Source organism: Anastrepha ludens, chromosome 6, assembly GCF_028408465.1.
Source record: "Anastrepha ludens isolate Willacy chromosome 6, idAnaLude1.1, whole genome shotgun sequence".
In the NCBI taxonomy this organism is placed as follows: Eukaryota; Metazoa; Arthropoda; class Insecta; order Diptera; family Tephritidae; genus Anastrepha; species Anastrepha ludens.
In genome coordinates, this window is record NC_071502.1 from 37,703,723 (window position 1) to 37,721,303 (window position 17,581).

Sequence of the window (17,581 nt, forward strand, 5' to 3'; positions counted from 1 at the left end):
TGTAGCTATTCAAATTTTTCCGAAACGTTTCTATTTTTTTTTTTCAACTAAAACACGCGGTTCTGCACCAAAAAGAATACTGAGCCTAAATATTTGCGATTATGCACATAAAAACAAGACAAAATAAAGTACCGTTATCAAACAGTATTACACAGTGTGTGTCTGCATAAATAGGTACATACTTACAAACTAAAAATTTTATGTGAAATATGAAGTGATTGTCGTTTCTATTAATTTTTCCAACACTGTATATCATTAAAGTGTAAGAAAGCGATTCCATGTCAATCGCCGGATACTTAGTATTTTCACTATTTTGAATCGAATTACATAAAATAACAACATGGAAGTTTAAACAAATAAAAATCGATAGCGCCAAATAAATCGATATAATGAAATACTTTTACAACCGATACTGTTAAAACAGTCATTGATAATTTTGCAGATTTAACTTGTGCATTATTCGCGTCTTGTTGTTTATAAATTGGTATTTATTCACTGTACGGAATGTTTTACGAGCAATCGTGTTTATTGTGCTTGGAAAAAACCAGCGCAACTGATGGTCGAATAAATATTGATTCTGATGATCCGCAATCAGTAAAGATTCATGAGGCAATTAAACAACATTTTAGAGAAGAGGTAAAATTTCTTGCAGCAGAAGTTGTACTCTTTCAAAAATATTTTATCTTATAGCTCAGTATGATACCTTTTTTAACAACCAAAGTCGTGTGTAACCAATGCTGGGAATTGGTACAATCTTTTGATGAATTTTATGTTCGTGTACAGAAGGCGCACTTAGCAGCGAGCGACAAACTTAAATTTTTGCAAGAGATGGAGATAGAAGTAAAAGAAATTAAAGTGGAAACGAACACGTTAGAGGAGTTTATTTCTCTTCCAAATCGTCGAAGTAAACACTCACGCGGTCTGGAAACTGTTGAGAAAAATGTGGAGTACAAGTCAATTGTTACACAGGAAAACGGATATAACACTGAACAGGATCAGGATGTAAATGAAGAAAATCTTGTTATAAAGTGTGAAGTTATACAAGATGATACATTAGATGCAAAAATTTCACCGCAGATTTTAGAAGATGAGAGTGAATCACGGAGCTCAGTATCAGAAGACGTTAAAAAGCATGAAGAAGAGAAGGCATTGCAACGTGCCCCACATAAAATATTGCGGGCTAAAGGAAGGCCAAGAAAAAAACGGGCAAAAGAAAAGAGAGAAACAAAGCAACAAAATAAAAAGCGACATAAAACTACGGGCTATGATGAATTTATTGCACAAAATTTTACATTAATCTGCTTTCTTTGTCAAAAGTCTCTAACAGACTTTAAGGAATTAAAAAGTCATTTTCGCAAGCACCACCAAACAATTGGATATGTAATGTGTTGTGGCAAGAAATTACTTAACCGAGGTGTGCTTGTTGATCATATCAATGTTCACAACAACCCAGAATATTTCAAATGTCAACACTGCGAGAAGGTATTATGTGATCGAAATGGTCTCGAAAAGCATTTGCAGTATTTTCATGGATCCAGAGAACGTACTTATCATTGCACTATTTGCTCCAAAAGCTTTTTCAGCAGTAAAGTTCTAGCTCGACATTGTCTAATACATGCACCAGACGAACAGAAAAATATTAAGTGCACACAATGCGATAAAGCGTAAGTGAAATAATTATAAAAGACCCTACTGTTAACATTGCGTAATTTTACAATTTTACGTATAGATTCAGTAATAAGTACAGCATGAAACAACACTTAGCGCTTGTTCATCTAAATTTATATGCGAAGATATGTGATATTTGTGGCAAGGCTTTAAACGGAAATGAAGCATTTCGACGGCATCAGGAGGAACATGCTGGTATACCCGCGTCCTCTGTGAAGTGTAATTTATGTAATGCAGAGCTTAAGACAAAATACGGATTGGCGCGGCACATGAAAACTATGCATACCGAGAAGTATCAAACTCCCCAAGTCTGTCCATTTTGCTCTAAATTATCTCCAACTCTAATGGCACATAGAAGCCATATTGAGTATATGCACCTCAATAAAAAAAAGCATGCCTGCAAGCTTTGTGACAAAGCATTCAAATCGCCAAAAAGCCTACAAGTAAATACTGCTGACCCATTTTGTTAATGCATTTAACTTAAGTATGTATTTTAATTCTATAGGAACATATGACAACACATACAGGAGAAGTTTTCTGTACTTGCACATTTTGTCCCCAAACGTTCAATTCTAAATCGAACATGTACACTCATCGTAAACGAAAGCATCCAAAAGAATGGGCAGAAAAATGTGCAAAAAAAAGAAATTCCACTGGAATTGGGCAAAATATTCAAAAAGATGTGACACCCATGATAGAGCTGTCTGATGCAAGCAAAGCACATGTTTAATGATATAAATTAGGAAATAGTAATTACTGAAGTTGGCAAAATAAATAAATTATTTGAATCCGTTTCCATACATAAAATGTGATCGCGAAATATCTTTAACCATTGGAAATTATAGCACTTTAGAAACTATTCGGTGCACGAAATGGTATAAAGTTTAAAATTTGTAATAGGGTTAAACCATTTAGTAAACCCAAAGACTCAAATTTGGGGGTGGAAAGAAGAGAGAAGTGGAATCATCTCAGTAAGTGGTCGAGGTGAGAATGATGTCTTTTTGTGGTCTTTTCTCGAATACACAAAAAGGAAAAGACACGAAGTGCAAGAGCACGGAAACAATGGTACAAATGCCAGGCGAAGTGAATACTGGCGAATGATGCTGGAAGAAAAAATAAGCTGGATGGGATGAAAATTTCTCTTTCGACGTGTTTGATTTATATTTGAAAATTCATGGCAATTATTTTTTATACCATAATACTATCTTCTTAATTCTCGAGACTATTTGTCTAGCAACAACGATTTATTATTGAAAAGAAGCCGCAAATGAAAAGGTTCGATACTGAAAGTACTTAATTTCGAGTAAGCAAACCACATTTAACGATCCAGTTCGTGATACTGCTACAACAACAACAACTACATGCACTTCGTGATAGAATTTCAGCCAAGGCGAATCTATTCATGGTGATTGCTAGTGCCATGGTTTAGTAGTACAAAAACAAAATTTGAAAGTATTTTGTTTTTCTTTTTATCTTACAGATTCTCAAAGCAAGGTGATTATTTCTAAGGAGGGTAAATTTGACAGAAAACATTTTTTAGCTTCAGAGCTTTGATTAAAAAATAAAAACAAAATCATGATTAACCCTTTGCACTCGATTTATTTTCAAAGTTGTTGCGTGTCAACTTGTTATTATTTTTAGCTAAATGAATTAAAGTAATTTACAGTCGTAGAATTCAACGTATTATATTTATTTCATTAATTATTAATATAAAATGTTTTATTTTTTGTAATCTTTTACAGTGTGATACTTTTTAAAACAATTTCCAACGTGAAGAAAAGGATGTCTTTCGCATGTTTCGCAGAAATAAACAGTTGTCTTCCTTTCGCCCTTAGCTTTTCTGTTAGAACAGACCATACAATCATTATGTTTTTTTCCCGGATGAGGTACTAAAATGTGGAGTTTTCCATCAAGTCGATTCTCTACATCTGATGTTGATTCCGTGCACGACTTGCACTCGATTAACAAAACTTGACAAATTATAACTGTAAGATCTCGAATACCGTATGTATTTTACAGTTATTTAGTGCTATTGGTTACAGGCATACATTAGTATTGTCACCTCCAGTGTGACATACGAGTTGTAGAGTAAATAAGTATTGTCACCTCCAGTGTGACATACGAGTTGTAGAGTAAATTAGTATTGTCACCTCCAGTGTGACATACGAGTGCAAAGGGTTAAATTAAATTGCTCTAATACATTATTTTGACGCATTAAAAATGTAAAAACGCTAGCTCCATGCCCAACTGCAGGGATCGGACAACCGCACTAATTTAAAGGCATCCGAAAAAAACATTGCGAGGGTCTGAAAAATATCGACTTGAATGGTATCGATTCATCATTAGATCGAGTGAATTTTCACAAACATGTAATTTCACTAATTTTGTTTGTTTTGTATTGCGAAGGGATACTCAATAGGTGGGTTCATTACAAGGATGACAGAATACAAGATTGCGCCTTCCGAATTCGTCGTGGCGCAAGCACTCATGTATAAGCAAACAAAAGGAAGGTTAATTTCTTATTTGTGAAGAATAAGAGTGAGCGAAAGCAATGGAAACAACCAAACAAACGAGTGGACCCACACTTGTTCGTTTGTTTTGTATTTTTAAGGGACCTGACGTCAGATTTGTCAAATACGCGAAAAATAAAGTAACTGTTTTGGGAAGACGCCACCTACAGTCATCTTGGTTCGTAGCAATACACAAAATTTCGCGTGCTGAATGGCAATTGCTGCAATCCCGGGCGCGTAAATTAAAAGTAAATCAATAAAATGATTCATTAAAGCAAACAGGTTGTGTTACCATTGATTTGTGAGTTTTATCAAGCAATGGATTGCCTTTCGCAAGTTCGTAACAATATTTACAGTGACATACATAGCTATTTAAATATTTACTAAGTCGGTCGCTACGCATCTCGCCACAAATAATGAACATATGCGCCAACCGCTCGCTGAAAATCAAACATCCCCACAGTTGGTGAACGTATAGTGAGCGCGAGCATGCTCGCGAACACGAACATGTTCGTTGTCTGTAGCCTACGTAGAGAATCTTACGCGTATTTATTTACTGCCAATTTAATAATAACTTTTGTATGCTAAATTGGTTTACAGTAAAGGCTTTAACTGCTGAAATGTTCTTAATTGAAAGTTTAATGTCTCTTTGAGTCTACGAGTTCCCCTCGCTATTTTAAAACGGCAATAATTCTATTTGAGTTTCGTCTGATAGAATCCTGTGTTTTCTGTGTAATAGATCATTATTTTTTCGCGTGTAAAGAAAAACGTCAAAATAAAAACTAAATAAAATGGATGACGGTAAAGAAAACAGGTTTGTAGGCATAATTCTTATAAAATTTTTGTTAGGTATTATTGACTATGCATTCATATAACAGAAACAAAGCGTGTGCCCTCTTATAATCTAATATCGTATTTCGAATGCGTATTACTGCCATACTTTTTTGAAATCTCACTAAACGTCGCTTACAGATTTCCTCCAACTGTTTATTATTAACAGCGAATTGCGCAATTAAATTAGCTATTCCTTCTCATTGTATTTTCTTCATATCGTTAATAGCAACTAAACAAACCAAAAATACCGAAATATTCCCTCAAAATAATTTATATGAAGAAAAACATTTCTCAACTGTATTGACAGCTGATTGTCAATTTTGCAGGTAGTCTGTCATATGTGAACGTGTGGATTAATTTTGTGGATTTATTGGTAATTAATGCATATGTGAACGTACTTTAAGCATTAATTTGATAGTATAGCCCCTGTTTTGAAAGTTATTGAACAATCAACTATTCAATAAGGTGGCAGTACTGTGCGTTGTAAACAATATTTTTGGTGCAAGAATTACTGTTTTCGAGTATTTGGCATATACTATTTGGAGTAGAGCGAAAATAATAAAATGTTTAATGATACATATTGTTTGTTATGCCTAGAAGGTTCAAAGAAGCTAGTAGACTTAGATCCCAAAGGAGACAAAGGTTTAAATAAGCGAGAAGTCATTGAGCTACATTTCAAGGAAGAGGTGTATATTAAGTACAAAAAGCAGGAATTTATTTAACAACCTTAGTAATAATTAAATTTTAATTAACGCAGCTGGAGATAATGTCTCAGATTGAGGCGCGAGTTGTTTGTCGCGAATGTTGGGATTTAGTTAAATCATTTCATGAATTTTATGTGCGCGTGCAGCAAGTCTATAGAGAAGCTGCCAACACCTTGAAAAGGATAGTCAATGTGGAGAATGAAGAAATAGAAATAAAAGAAGAGTTTGTGAGTATCGAGAAAGAACAATCACGACCTCGGCGTCGAAGGGGTAGACCTCGGAGACAGAAAAAACTCGAAGCCGTCGAAGTTGTCTGTGAACCAACTTTATCCCTTACAGAATATCAAGTTAAAATTGAAGAATTAATACTAACCGCTCCAACTAATTCCAAAAATGCCTCTCCACCAAGTGATATTGCTTCAGATTCGCTAGAAATTAAAGACGAGGCTTTATTAGAAGAATTTATGGATAATACTATGTCTGCAGGTGCTTCAGACTCTGATGATATTGAAAGTGAGAATGAAGACCAGCCAGGAAAGCGGAGATCTGAAAAAGTTAACAAACGTAAAGGAGTAAATAAAAAAACAACAGAATCAGATGAATATATTGCGAAGAAAAATTTTAAATTTACCTGTTGTATTTGTAAAATTCTACTTTCAAACTTCAAAGAACTAAAGGGTCATTTCCGCATCGAACATCAAACCAGAGGTTATGTACTTTGTTGTGGAAAAAAATTACCCGAACGGAGTTTATTAATCGATCACATTCATTTTCATGAGGATCCGGATTATTTTAAGTGCAAACACTGCGGCAAAAGAATGTCGGAACGTCGTAGTCTTGATTTGCATCTTCAATATGCTCATGGTAATCGGGACCGAGTTCATCGATGTTCAATATGTTCTAAAAGTTTTTTTCGTGCTTCTTGCTTGAAACAGCACTATAACACTCATGTTACGGAAGATCAAAAAACGGTACCATGCTTGGAGTGCGACAAAACGTAAATAATACAACCAAACAGGAATTAATGTACACTATCTCTATTAAATTATTCTTATTCAGATTTCCAGATGGCGCTGAATTGAGAAAGCACATGAGACTTACACATTTGAATTCATATGCAAAAATATGTGATATTTGTGGTATATCAATAAAAGGTAGGGACGCTCTTGAAAGGCATCAATCAGAGCATGCAGGTATTCCGCGTAAGCTAATAAAATGTGATTTATGCGATGCTGCACTTACTACAAAATACGGTTTAGCACGTCACATGAAGACCATGCATACAGAAGAGTATCAAACGCCGCAAGTTTGCCCTATTTGTTCCAAAGTCTCACCATCTCTACAGGCTCATCGTAACCACATAAAATATATGCATTCCTTACAAAGGAAACATGTGTGCAAGTTATGCGATAAGGCATTCAAAAGACTTACCGATTTCAAAGTAATATGTTATTTGTATCTGTTTTCTAGAAATTATTATATTTTTATGCTGCAATTTAATCGTAGGAGCACATGGCGACCCATACCGGAGAAGCACTATATACCTGTAGTTTTTGCCCGCAAACATTTAAATCAAATGCCAATATGTATTCGCACCGAAAGAAGAAACACGTGAAGGAGTGGGCTGAGCAATGCGCGTTGAAAAAAAGTTTAGCAGTACCTTTAAAGCAAGCTACTTCAGTTGATCACTGAAGCCATATTTGACGCACTGCATGAGAGAAATTTTTGAATAAAATAAAACAATAAATCAAACAAAATATATCATAGATCAGACCTCACACTGCTTTATGACTTAATTCATAGAAATAGATTTGAGCGATTAATTTAATAAATAAAACACAAAGCAAGTGTACTTGCAGTCATATAGCTTATTACAATATCATATATCAGATATTACTTATCTTACCTCACATCTACATTTTCTTTACATTATGTTAAAACAGAATGCCAGGTGAAGCCGCGAATTCTACAAGTAAAACATGCACCTTACCGAATTTCTTGTCATCACTGCCCAATGATGATAGAATAGTATTCCATTCGCTTTGATCACTTACTTAAAACTCATTTTTCATTTCACAGAGAACGCTGATGTATAGAGAAGTATGGTATCAATCCGAAGAACGCATGGAACGTTGAGCGGTACTCGTTTTGGAGACGAATAGACCCATTCTTACCATAAATTAACAGCAGGAGGCTGAATTTCTTCAATTTAGCAATTGAGTAGTATTCGTATGTAATTAGAAATAGAGAATGTTAACGCTGTAAGCTACCTACAGGCGCTTTTTAATACGAGCTTTAATTTGGATTGATGGCTAATTTTGTATTCGAACACAACTTTGAATAGTTTTCTTCCATTTATTTTCTGAATTGTTCTTTTTATATATTATATTTTAGTTAATATCTTTAAAAATGCGCGTCGTCTGCATTCAGCGATTATATCGTGGATTCCAAATCTTTTTGAATATTTTGTACTATTCCAGAGTAGATTCTTTTATTTGCACATTTTTCTGCCCATTCTTTTGGATGCTTTCGTTTACGATGAGTGTACATGTTCGATGCAGAATTGAAGGTTTGGGGGCAAAATGTACAAGTACATAAAACCTCTCCTGTATGTGTTGTCATATGTTCCTATAAAATTGTTAAATGTTATTTGTTAAATAAGTTAAATTCTTAATAAAAATATGTTGAAGTATTTACTCGAAGGCTTTTTGGCAATTTGAATGCTTTGTCACAAAGTTTGCAAATATGTTTTTTTTCTGCGACGTGCAAATATTCCATATGACTTCTATGTGCTCGTAGATTTGGAGATACTTTGAAACAAATTGGGCAGACTTGGGGAGTTTGGTACTCCTCGGTGTGCATTGTTTTCATATGTCGCGCCAATCCGTATTTCGTCTTAAGTTCTGTATTACATAATTTACACTTCACAGAGGATGCGGGTATACCAGCATGTTCCTCCTGGTGCCGTCGAAATGCTTCATTTCCGTTTAAAGCTTTGCCGCAAATATCACATATCTTCGCATATAAATTTAGATGAACTAGCGCTAAGTGTTGTTTCATTCTATATTGATTACAGAATCTGCAAATAAAATTTTATAAAATTTCGCAAAAGTTTACAAGAAAAATTCTTTCACTTACGCTTTATCACATTGTTCGCACTTAACATTTTTTTGTTCGTCTGGAGCATGGATTAGACAATGTCGAGTGAGAACTTTTCGGCTAAAAAAGCCTTTAGAACAAATAGTGCAATGATAAGTACGTTCTCTGGAACCATGGAAATACTGCAAATGCGTTTCGAGACCACTTCGATCACATAATACCTTCTCGCAGTGTTGACATTTGAAGTATTCTGGGTTGATGTGAACATGAATATGATCAACGAGCACACCTCGGTTAAGTAATTTCTTGCCACAACATTTTACATATCCGTTGGTTTGGTGGTTTCCCCGAAAATGACTTTTTAGTTCCTTGAAATCTGTTAGAGACTTTTGACAAAGAAAGCAGTTTAATTTAAAATTTTGTGCAATAAAATCATCATAGTCTCTGGTTTTATGTCGCCTTTCATTCTGTTGCTTTGCTTCTCTCTTTTGCTGGGTTCGCTTTTGTTTTGGCCTTCCTTTAGTTCGCAATATTTTATGTGGTGCACCGTGCAATGCCTTCTCTTCTTCATGCTTTATAACGTCTTCTGCTATTGAGCTCCGTGATTCACTCTCATCTTCTGATATTTGCGGGGAATAATTTACATCCAGTGTATCATCTTGTACAGCTTCACTCTTAATAGCAAAACTTTCTACATCTACATTATGCACTTGTTCATTCTTATCTCCGTTTCCTTGTAAGTAAATTAGTTCCTTCTCTATATTTTCCTCAACATTTTCGAGACCTCGTGAGTGCTTACTGCGACGATTTGGAAGAGAAATAAACTCCTCTAACGTGTTCGTTTCCACTTTAATTTCTTTTACTTCTATCTCCATCTCTTGCAAAGATTTAAGTTTGTCGCTCGCTGCTAAGTGCGCCTTCTGTACACGAACATAAAATTCATCAAAAGATTGTACCAATTCCCAGCATTGGTTACACACGACTTTGGTTGTTAAAAAAGGTATCATACTGAGCTATAAGATAAAATATTTTTGAAAGAGTATAACTTCTGCTGCAAGAAATTTTACCTCTTCTCTAAAATGTTGTTTAATTGCCTCATGAATCTTTACTGATTGCGGATCTTCAGAATCAATGTTTATTCGACCATCAGTTACGCTGGTTTTTTCCAAGCACAGTAAACACGATTGCTCGTAAAACATTCCGTACAGTGAATAAAAACCAATTTATAAATTGTTTTGATTTTTCCAACAAGACGCGAATAATGCACAAGTTAAATCTGCAAAATTATCAATGACGTTTTCAATAGTATCGGGTATAAAAATATTTCAATCTATCGATTAATTTGCGTTATCGATTTTTTTGTTTGTTTAAACTTACATGTTGTTATTTTATGTAACTCGATTCAGAATATTCTACCCTCAAATACTAAGCATCCGGCGATTAACATGGAATCACTTTCTTATACTTTAATGGCATATATTAAAGTATGTCAGTTTTGTTTCAAGGCGTATTTAAATAAGTGACAGTTTGTAAAGCGAATTCTACAAAACATTGCACATTTTCAAATGCTTAATTTAAATGAGTAAATGTTAACGAGGATTTACTTTATCATTAAGTGTTTAAAAAATAAATAAATTCTGTAGAAGATTTATCTCAGCGCCAATGAAGAGATGATTGTTTAAATGAAGGTAAGCAACTTGTATGGTTGCCAAAATGTTGAAAAGTTGCCACAATTTTTTTAACAGGTTCCTTCCCGTATTGCCCGGAATAAAAATGTATTCCTAAGACAAACGTTTGGCAAAATATAGAAAGCTGATAAAGTGGCGTTTCTAGGTCGGATAAAAATTCGAGTCGTTCGGTAATGTAAAATCGACTGTGATGTTAAACTAATAGTTTTTAACTTGCTGGTTATCTTGAATATTATTGCTATATGGGAATGTCAGTTGCTCAATTCCAACTGTGCACTGTTTTAAGGCGATTCGCAGAAACTGTAAAGAAACCTCTGTAATCTTTTGATGATGAGAACATCCATGACGACGTTTTGGAGTTGATGCTAATAATAATACGTTCACATATAAGTAGATGATCTACTTTTTTCGTGCTTAACTCCCAATCCGTAATTAAAAAGCGATATTTCCCAAACAAAATTTGTCTCCCAAAATCTGCGATTATAAAATAATCCAGATAATAACCATACTTTTTCACTTACAACTCTATGTTTTCTGTGTACTAGATCATTATTTTTACGAGTGTAAAGAAAAACGTAAAAGTAAAAACTAAATAAAATGGATGAGAGCAAAGAAAACAGGGTTTTGTTAGGTATTATTAGTATGCATTCATATAACAGAAAGAAAGCGTGTATCCTCTTATTACTTGTTATAAAATGTAATATCAAATTTCGAATGCGTATTGCTGCCATAATTGTTTGAATCCTCAGTAAACGTCGTTTACGGTTTATCTCCAACTGTTTATTATTAGCAGCCAATTGCACAATTAAATTAGCTATTCCTTTCTTGTCTTTTCTTCATGTCGTTAGTAATAATTAAACAAACCAAAACCACCGAAATATTCCACCAAAATAATTTGCATGAAGAAAAACCTTTCTCAACAGTATTGACAGCTGATTGTTAATTTTGCAGGTAATCTGCCATATGTGAACGGGTAGATTAATTTTGTGCATTTATTGGTTATTAATGCATATTTGAAATCTCAGCAAAACAATGCTATTTGCCTCTACATGCATATGTTTTCCAAAACAAAACACAGTCAAAGACGCAGTCGCAGTGGCCATACTTCTTTTAGTCGCGGCGGACTTGATTCGCCTGAGCAAACTAAATCTAAGATTAAAAAAATCACTAACGACTAATTTTGTAATTTTTTTTTTTGAAAATAGACAATATTGGAATATATGCGTCAAGTACACGCAGAAGCATACATTAAGATGCAGAAAATAGCAACCTGTAACTTAGAACAAAGCATTCCCATGGCAGCCGGTAAAATAGCCCTGTCTAGTGAACCGTATATCACCCCACCCCTTACGCCACAGGAGCAAATCCTCGCAGCAATCCTGCTCCAAATGCTTCTCCTCCGGCTAGAATCGAATCCAACCCTGGGCCAGAAGTATTCTATTGCTGCGTCTGCCACAAACGGCTTCACCCGAACTCCCCCTCGGTTAGGTGTAACAAGTGCAGCGGGTGGAGCCACCTTAAGACCTGTTCAGGCCTTAAGTCACACAGCGAGTGGTCCACACGGTATGTGGCCACGTGTTGCTCCCGCCAGCAGGCGTCTGATGCCCCCACGGCTACTACTCCCCCTGATAGGCCGGCACTACCAACCGCCACCACAACCCGCACCTCCACGGTGAGGAGCCTATCGGAGCAACAACCACAGTGGATTACGCAGCAGGTCCAACGTAGACAACCCCACGCGTCCCTCACCCCCGAGTTACACATACCTTACCGAGAAGCTTCAAGCTTCTACAATTTAATTGCAACTGACTCACGAGTAAGGTCGACGAGATAGTTGACTTTATGAGCCGGCACAGTATTAAAATGGCTGCGGTCCAAGAAACCAAGCTGCACGCTAGGTCATCTCTGATCACCAGGGATGGCTATAACGTGCACAGACACGATCGCGAGCGAGACAATGGTTTTGGCCTAGCGTTTATAGTCCACCACACAGTGCAGTATCGTATCATCGATGAAGGAATCGACCGCAGGGACAGCACCTTAGAATGTCAAGGCATAGCTGTCCGGACAGGCGATTCCGAGCTCTAAATATTTAACGTATATACCCCCTGTCACCTGCTGCCCGGCAGGATATCACCCTGATATAGGAGCGCTCATCAGAGGTGAAAACCGATTGGTTGTAGGTGACTTCAACGCGCATCACGATCTTTGGCATTCAAGCCTGCCAAATGATCGTAGGGGACAGCAACTGGTAGAGAAGATAGACGATTCGACATTCAGCACTGTGAACGATTACGCCTCCACCAGGGTAGTGGGCAATTGCAGCAGCTCGCCTGTCCTAACAATAGCTAGCGCGGGTCCGATAAATAGCATAACGTGGCGACCTATGCTATCGCTTGCATCAGACCACTTGCCCATTATCGTCTCGATTGAGAGACCTGCCGACTTTGTTTCCGCGAATCACCGGTCCAAATTTAACTTTAAAAAAGCTAATTGGGCCGGCTTCACGGAATTCACCGAGGACACCTTCGCCGCTCTTCCCATCCATACTGATATGCGCGTAGGCGAACGCGCATTCCGCAAGGTGCTCATAGCTGCTGCGGCTCGCTTCATTCCAGCTGGAAGTTTTAAGGACTTTCGTCCTCATTTCCCAGCCGAAGCAGCCAGCTTAGCAAACGAGCGTGACCACCTACGTCAGGCCGATCTCGGGGATCCCCGCATAAGGGATCTCAATTTGGAGATCCGGCAACTGGTAAATCAGCATAAGCGGACTAAATGGGTTAAGCACCTGAAGACCTGTAACTTCACCTCTGGGGTGAGTAAGCTCTGGTCTACCGTTAGGTCCCTGTCGAACCCGACGAAGCACAATGACAAGGTGGCTATCACCTTCAACGGTTGCACTTCGTCGGACCCGAAGAGATGCGCGAGCTATTTTAGCCGGCTTTTTATACTACATCCTCCAGTCGACAGAACCAAACGTCGTGCTACCAGAAGGTTGCACAAACTGACGAACGACGGTGCGCCACTTACTTTCTCCGGTGATGAGGTTCAGGGGGCCATCAACAAATCGAAAACATCAAAAGTCATTGGCCCTGACGGATTAAACGCGCTGATGTTGAAGCATCTGGGGCCTCTGGGAGTAGGATTCCTCACAAGGGTCTTCAATCTGTCCCTGGCCACTCTCATCATCCCTGACAAGTGAAAAGCAGGGAGAGTGGTCCCACTACTGAAACCTGGGAAACCCGCCAACCAAGGGGAATCTTATCGGCCGATAACTCTCCTTTCCCCAGTAGTGAAGACACTTGAAGCCCTCCTACTCCCACTCTTCACGAAACACCTGGCCCCAGCCCTACATCAGCACGGATTCCGACGAGTGCATAGCACCACCACTGCGCTCACCGCCATAAACGCCCAGATAAACCGCGGGATTAACCAAAACCGCCCCTGCGAGAGGACTGTCCTAGTAGCGTTGGACCTGAAGAAGGATTTCGATACAGTAGCAGGTTAAATTCCTACATATCCAGAATCGACCCCGACATTCCAAACACATGTCCGGCATGTGAAGGTACCCCGCACGACACTAACCACCTCTTCACATGCCCCCTAAAACCGACTCATCTAACACCCCTCTCCCCCTGGACCCAACCTGTTGAAACCGCATGTTTCCTGGGCCTACCCCTAGATGAGTTAGACGAAAATGACCGGTGATATGCCCTACACTGACAGGGCTACCATTACTGTTAAAACAACAACAACAACAAAGCTCTGTCCTGGACATTTCGATACCAAAGAAAATTTCGAGACAATTATTTTTGTTCACTGATAGTAGGCAGGTATGTGGCTCTAAAATTGATAAAATTTTTTTGACGCTTCATAATTCATACTTTTCGGCACAATGCTTTGTCTATGAATGTGCGCTGAATTACTAGAGCATTTTCAGCGATTCATAATAATTTTTTATGTCAAGTCCACGCAACCGCATATGTACATAGTATACAACTTCGCATATCTGTATGTACGTATGTATGCCATCTTGGTTATAAGATCGTGTGCATTTATAAAGATGCATTTATGCATGCGCGTTGGCTTTCTGCGCGCTTATGTGAAGCATTCCTCTATGAGGATATTAATTTGATTGAAGGAATTTAAAAATATTGTAACGAAAGTCCAGGTGGTATATTTTTCGATGATTTGCTCTTTAAAATAACGATACTAATAGCCACTACCGAATTTAGAAGACGTGGTTTTCCATGATACTTTTCAATTTTATTCAATAACTAAGGAAATATGAAATAATTTAAAAAGAAATTTATAATGGAATGAAAAATAAATTAGAAAAAACCGAGTTGTTACTGTTTTTTTTTTGTAGCAGCAAAAACATTTCCCATACATGTACGGGGAGTGCCGCTGGAATGACAGTCCTTGTAAATATATAGTAAATACGGGTCGTTTCGGTAACGTAGAACCGACTGTCGGAGGAACGAGTTCTACTCAACTGCTGCTAAATTTCAGCAATTCAGTCTCTTGCTATTAAATATTGTATAAAATGTTTATGTAGTGCATCAGAGTGCAAAACAGGTACCCCTCATAATTCCATGCATTTTTCCCATTGAAACTTCTCTATGAACGTCGTCTGCAACGAAGATTATATTGTGGACCCTAAATCACTTTGATTTTTTTGTACTATTCCAGTGAAGATTCTTTTGTTTGCACAATTTTCTGCCCATTCTTTTGGATGCTGTCGTTTGCGATGAGTGTACATGCTCGATTTAGAATTGAACGTTTGAGGGCAAAATGTACAAGTACACAAAACTTCTCCCGTATGTGTTGCCATATGTTCCTATAGAATTGTTAAATGTTAATTATTAAATACATCAACCAAATATGTTAATATTAATTACTTGTAAGCTTTTTGTCGATTTGAGTGCTTTGCCGCAAATATCACATATCTTCGCATATAAATTTAGATGAACTAGCGCTAAGTGTTGTTTCATGCTATATTTATTACAGAATCTGCAAGTAAAATTTTATAAAATTTCGCAAAAGTTGACAAGACAAATTTTTTACAATTCTTTCACTTACGCTTTATCACATTGTTCGCAATTAACATTTTTTTGTTCGTCGGGAGCATGGATTAGACAATGTCGAGTGAGAACTTTTCGGCTGAAAAAGCCTTTACAACAAATAATGCAATAATAAGTACGTTCTCTAGAACCATGGAAATACTGCAAATGCATTTTCAGACCATTTCGATCACATAATACCTTCTCGCAGTGTTGACATTTGAAGTATTCTGGGTTGATGTGAACATGAATATGATCAACGAGCACACCTCGGTTAAGTAATTTCTTGCCACAACATTTTACATATCCGTTGGTTTGATGGTTTCCCCGAAAATGACTTTTTAGTTCCTTGAAATCTGTTAGAGAACTTTGACAAAGAAAACAATTTAATTTAAAATTTTGTGCAATAAATTCATCATGTCGCCTTTCATTCTGTTGCTTTGCTTCTCTCTTTTGCTGGCTTTGCTTTTGTTTTGACCTTCCTTTAGTTCGCAATATTTTATGCGGTGCACGGTCCAATATCTCTTCCTCTTCTAGCTTCACAACACTCTCTGACACTGAGCTACTTGATTCACTCTCATCTTCTGATATTTGCGGGGAATAATTTACATCCAGTGTATCATCTTGTACAACTTCACTCTTAATAGCAAAACTTTCTACATCTACATTATGCACTTGTTCATTCTTATCTCCGTTTCCTTGTAAGGAAATTAGTTCCTTCTCCATATTTTCCTCAACATTTTCGAGACCGCGTGAGTGTTTATTTTTACGTTTTGAAGAAGAAGTTAACTCGTCTAATGTGTCCGTCTCTACTTTAATTTCTTTTACTTCTATCTCCATCTCTTGCAAAGATTTAAGTTTGTCGCTCGCTGCTAAGTGCGCCTTCTGTACACGAACATAAAATTCATCAAAAGATTGTACCAATTCCCAGCATTGGTTACACACGACTTTGGTTGTTAAAAAAGGTATCATACTGAGCTATAAGATAAAATATTTTTGAAAGAGTACAACTTCTGCTGCAAGAAATTTTACCTCTTCTCTAAAATGTTGTTTAATCGCCTCATAAATCTTTACTGATTGCGGATCTTCAGAATCAATGTTTATTCGACCATCAGTTACGCTGGTTCTTTCCAAGCACAGTAAACACGATTGCTCGTAAAACATTCCGTACAGTGAATAAAAACCAATTTATAAATTGTTTTGATTTTTCCAACAAGACGCGAATAATGCACAAGTTAAATCTGCAAAATTATCAATGACGTTTTCAATAGTATCGGGTACAAAAATATTTCAATCTATCGATTAATTTGCGTTATCGATTTTTTTGTTTGTTTAAACTTACATGTTATTTTATGTAACTCGATTCAGAATATTCTACCCTCAAATACTAAGTATCCGGCGATTAACATGGAATCACTTTCTTATACTTTAATGGCATATATTAAAGTATGTCAGTTTTGTTTCAAGGCGTATTTAAATAAGTGACAGTTTGTAAAGCGAATTCTACAAAACATTGCACATTTTCAAATGCTTAATTTAAATGAGTAAATGTTAACGAGGATTTACTTTATCATTAAGTGTTTAAAAAATAAATAAATTCTGTAGAAGATCTATCTCAGCGCCAATGAAGAGATGATTGTTTAAATGAAGGTAAGCAACTTGTATGGTTGCCAAAATGTTGAAAAGTTGCCACAATTTTTTTAACAGGTTCCTTCCCGTATTGCCCGGAATAAAAATGTATTCCTAAGATAAACGTTTGGCAAAATATAGAAAGCTGATAAAGTGGCGTTTCTAGGTCGGATAAAAATTCGAGTCGTTCGGTAACGTAAAATCGACTGTAATGTTAAAATTCTCAATTTTTTGTCTTTTGGTTTTGTTACAAAGTTTGCATATACGTTTGTTTTCTGTGGTGTATGTATTTAAAATGTGGGCTGTGCTTTCCATTTCTACCATGCTTATAATGTCTAAGTGCGTGGACCGAATTTAAAAATTATAACACGCAAATGTAATCACTA

General features: G+C 36.8%; 4 protein-coding genes across 5 annotated transcripts; 2 read left to right on the top strand and 2 right to left on the bottom strand.

The window, feature by feature from the left end:
• The first annotated feature begins 317 nt into the window (after nt 1-317).
• On the top strand, nt 318-4,050 carry LOC128866040 (transcription factor grauzone-like). 2 transcript variants are annotated; one of them, XR_008454911.1, is made up of 5 exons: nt 318-636; nt 691-1,664; nt 1,730-2,111; nt 2,174-3,073; nt 3,149-4,050. XR_008454911.1 is itself a non-coding variant. In XM_054106505.1 (4 exons), exons 1-4 carry the CDS (start codon nt 505-507, stop codon nt 2,396-2,398), a joined length of 1,713 nt encoding a protein of 570 aa, XP_053962480.1. In that variant the 5' UTR covers nt 318-504; the 3' UTR covers nt 2,399-4,050. The 2 variants fall into 2 exon arrangements, 1 of the variants encoding a protein (XP_053962480.1); XM_054106505.1 differs by having other exon boundaries at nt 2,174-4,050.
• Nucleotides 4,051-5,460: 1,410 nt separating this feature from the next.
• On the top strand, nt 5,461-7,600 carry LOC128866042 (transcription factor grauzone-like). The gene is made up of 4 exons (XM_054106508.1): nt 5,461-5,698; nt 5,770-6,713; nt 6,776-7,157; nt 7,223-7,600. Exons 1-4 carry the CDS (start codon nt 5,576-5,578, stop codon nt 7,406-7,408), a joined length of 1,635 nt encoding a protein of 544 aa, XP_053962483.1. The 5' UTR covers nt 5,461-5,575; the 3' UTR covers nt 7,409-7,600.
• Nucleotides 7,601-8,057: 457 nt separating this feature from the next.
• On the bottom strand, nt 8,058-10,493 carry LOC128866041 (transcription factor grauzone-like). Its single transcript, XM_054106506.1, has 5 exons — nt 10,193-10,493; nt 9,883-10,091; nt 8,855-9,828; nt 8,414-8,795; nt 8,058-8,344 (listed from the first exon to the last, which is right to left on the bottom strand). Exons 2-5 carry the CDS (start codon nt 10,012-10,014, stop codon nt 8,150-8,152), a joined length of 1,683 nt encoding a protein of 560 aa, XP_053962481.1. The 5' UTR covers nt 10,015-10,091; nt 10,193-10,493; the 3' UTR covers nt 8,058-8,149.
• Nucleotides 10,494-14,747: 4,254 nt separating this feature from the next.
• LOC128865862 (transcription factor grauzone-like) lies at nt 14,748-17,171 on the bottom strand. The gene is made up of 5 exons (XM_054106244.1): nt 16,909-17,171; nt 16,599-16,807; nt 15,586-16,544; nt 15,405-15,516; nt 14,748-15,343 (listed from the first exon to the last, which is right to left on the bottom strand). The coding sequence occupies exons 2-5, from the start codon at nt 16,728-16,730 to the stop codon at nt 15,149-15,151; spliced, it is 1,398 nt and encodes a 465-aa protein (XP_053962219.1). The 5' UTR covers nt 16,731-16,807; nt 16,909-17,171; the 3' UTR covers nt 14,748-15,148.
• Nucleotides 17,172-17,581: the final 410 nt, after the last annotated feature.

Excerpts from the sequence above, each read along its gene's own strand:
- LOC128866040 (XM_054106505.1), top strand. The coding sequence starts at position 505 with ATGTTTTACGAGCAATCGTGTTTATTGTGCTTGGAAAAAACCAGCGCA. Across the intron at positions 1,665-1,729 it reads TGCACACAATGCGATAAAGC|ATTCAGTAATAAGTACAGCA; the intron begins GTAAGTGAAATA and ends TTTTACGTATAG. Across the intron at positions 2,112-2,173 it reads AATCGCCAAAAAGCCTACAA|GAACATATGACAACACATAC; the intron begins GTAAATACTGCT and ends TTAATTCTATAG.
- LOC128866042 (XM_054106508.1), top strand. The coding sequence starts at position 5,576 with ATGTTTAATGATACATATTGTTTGTTATGCCTAGAAGGTTCAAAGAAG. Across the intron at positions 5,699-5,769 it reads AGCTACATTTCAAGGAAGAG|CTGGAGATAATGTCTCAGAT; the intron begins GTGTATATTAAG and ends TAATTAACGCAG. Across the intron at positions 6,714-6,775 it reads TGCTTGGAGTGCGACAAAAC|ATTTCCAGATGGCGCTGAAT; the intron begins GTAAATAATACA and ends ATTCTTATTCAG.
- LOC128866041 (XM_054106506.1), bottom strand. The coding sequence starts at position 10,014 with ATGTTTTACGAGCAATCGTGTTTACTGTGCTTGGAAAAAACCAGCGTA. Across the intron at positions 9,829-9,882 it reads AACAACATTTTAGAGAAGAG|CTCAGTATGATACCTTTTTT; the intron begins GTAAAATTTCTT and ends TTTATCTTATAG. Across the intron at positions 8,796-8,854 it reads TGCGAACAATGTGATAAAGC|ATTCTGTAATCAATATAGAA; the intron begins GTAAGTGAAAGA and ends TTTTATTTGCAG.
- LOC128865862 (XM_054106244.1), bottom strand. The coding sequence starts at position 16,730 with ATGTTTTACGAGCAATCGTGTTTACTGTGCTTGGAAAGAACCAGCGTA. Across the intron at positions 15,517-15,585 it reads TGCGAACAATGTGATAAAGC|ATTCTGTAATAAATATAGCA; the intron begins GTAAGTGAAAGA and ends TTTTACTTGCAG. Across the intron at positions 15,344-15,404 it reads AATCGACAAAAAGCTTACAA|GAACATATGGCAACACATAC; the intron begins GTAATTAATATT and ends ACAATTCTATAG.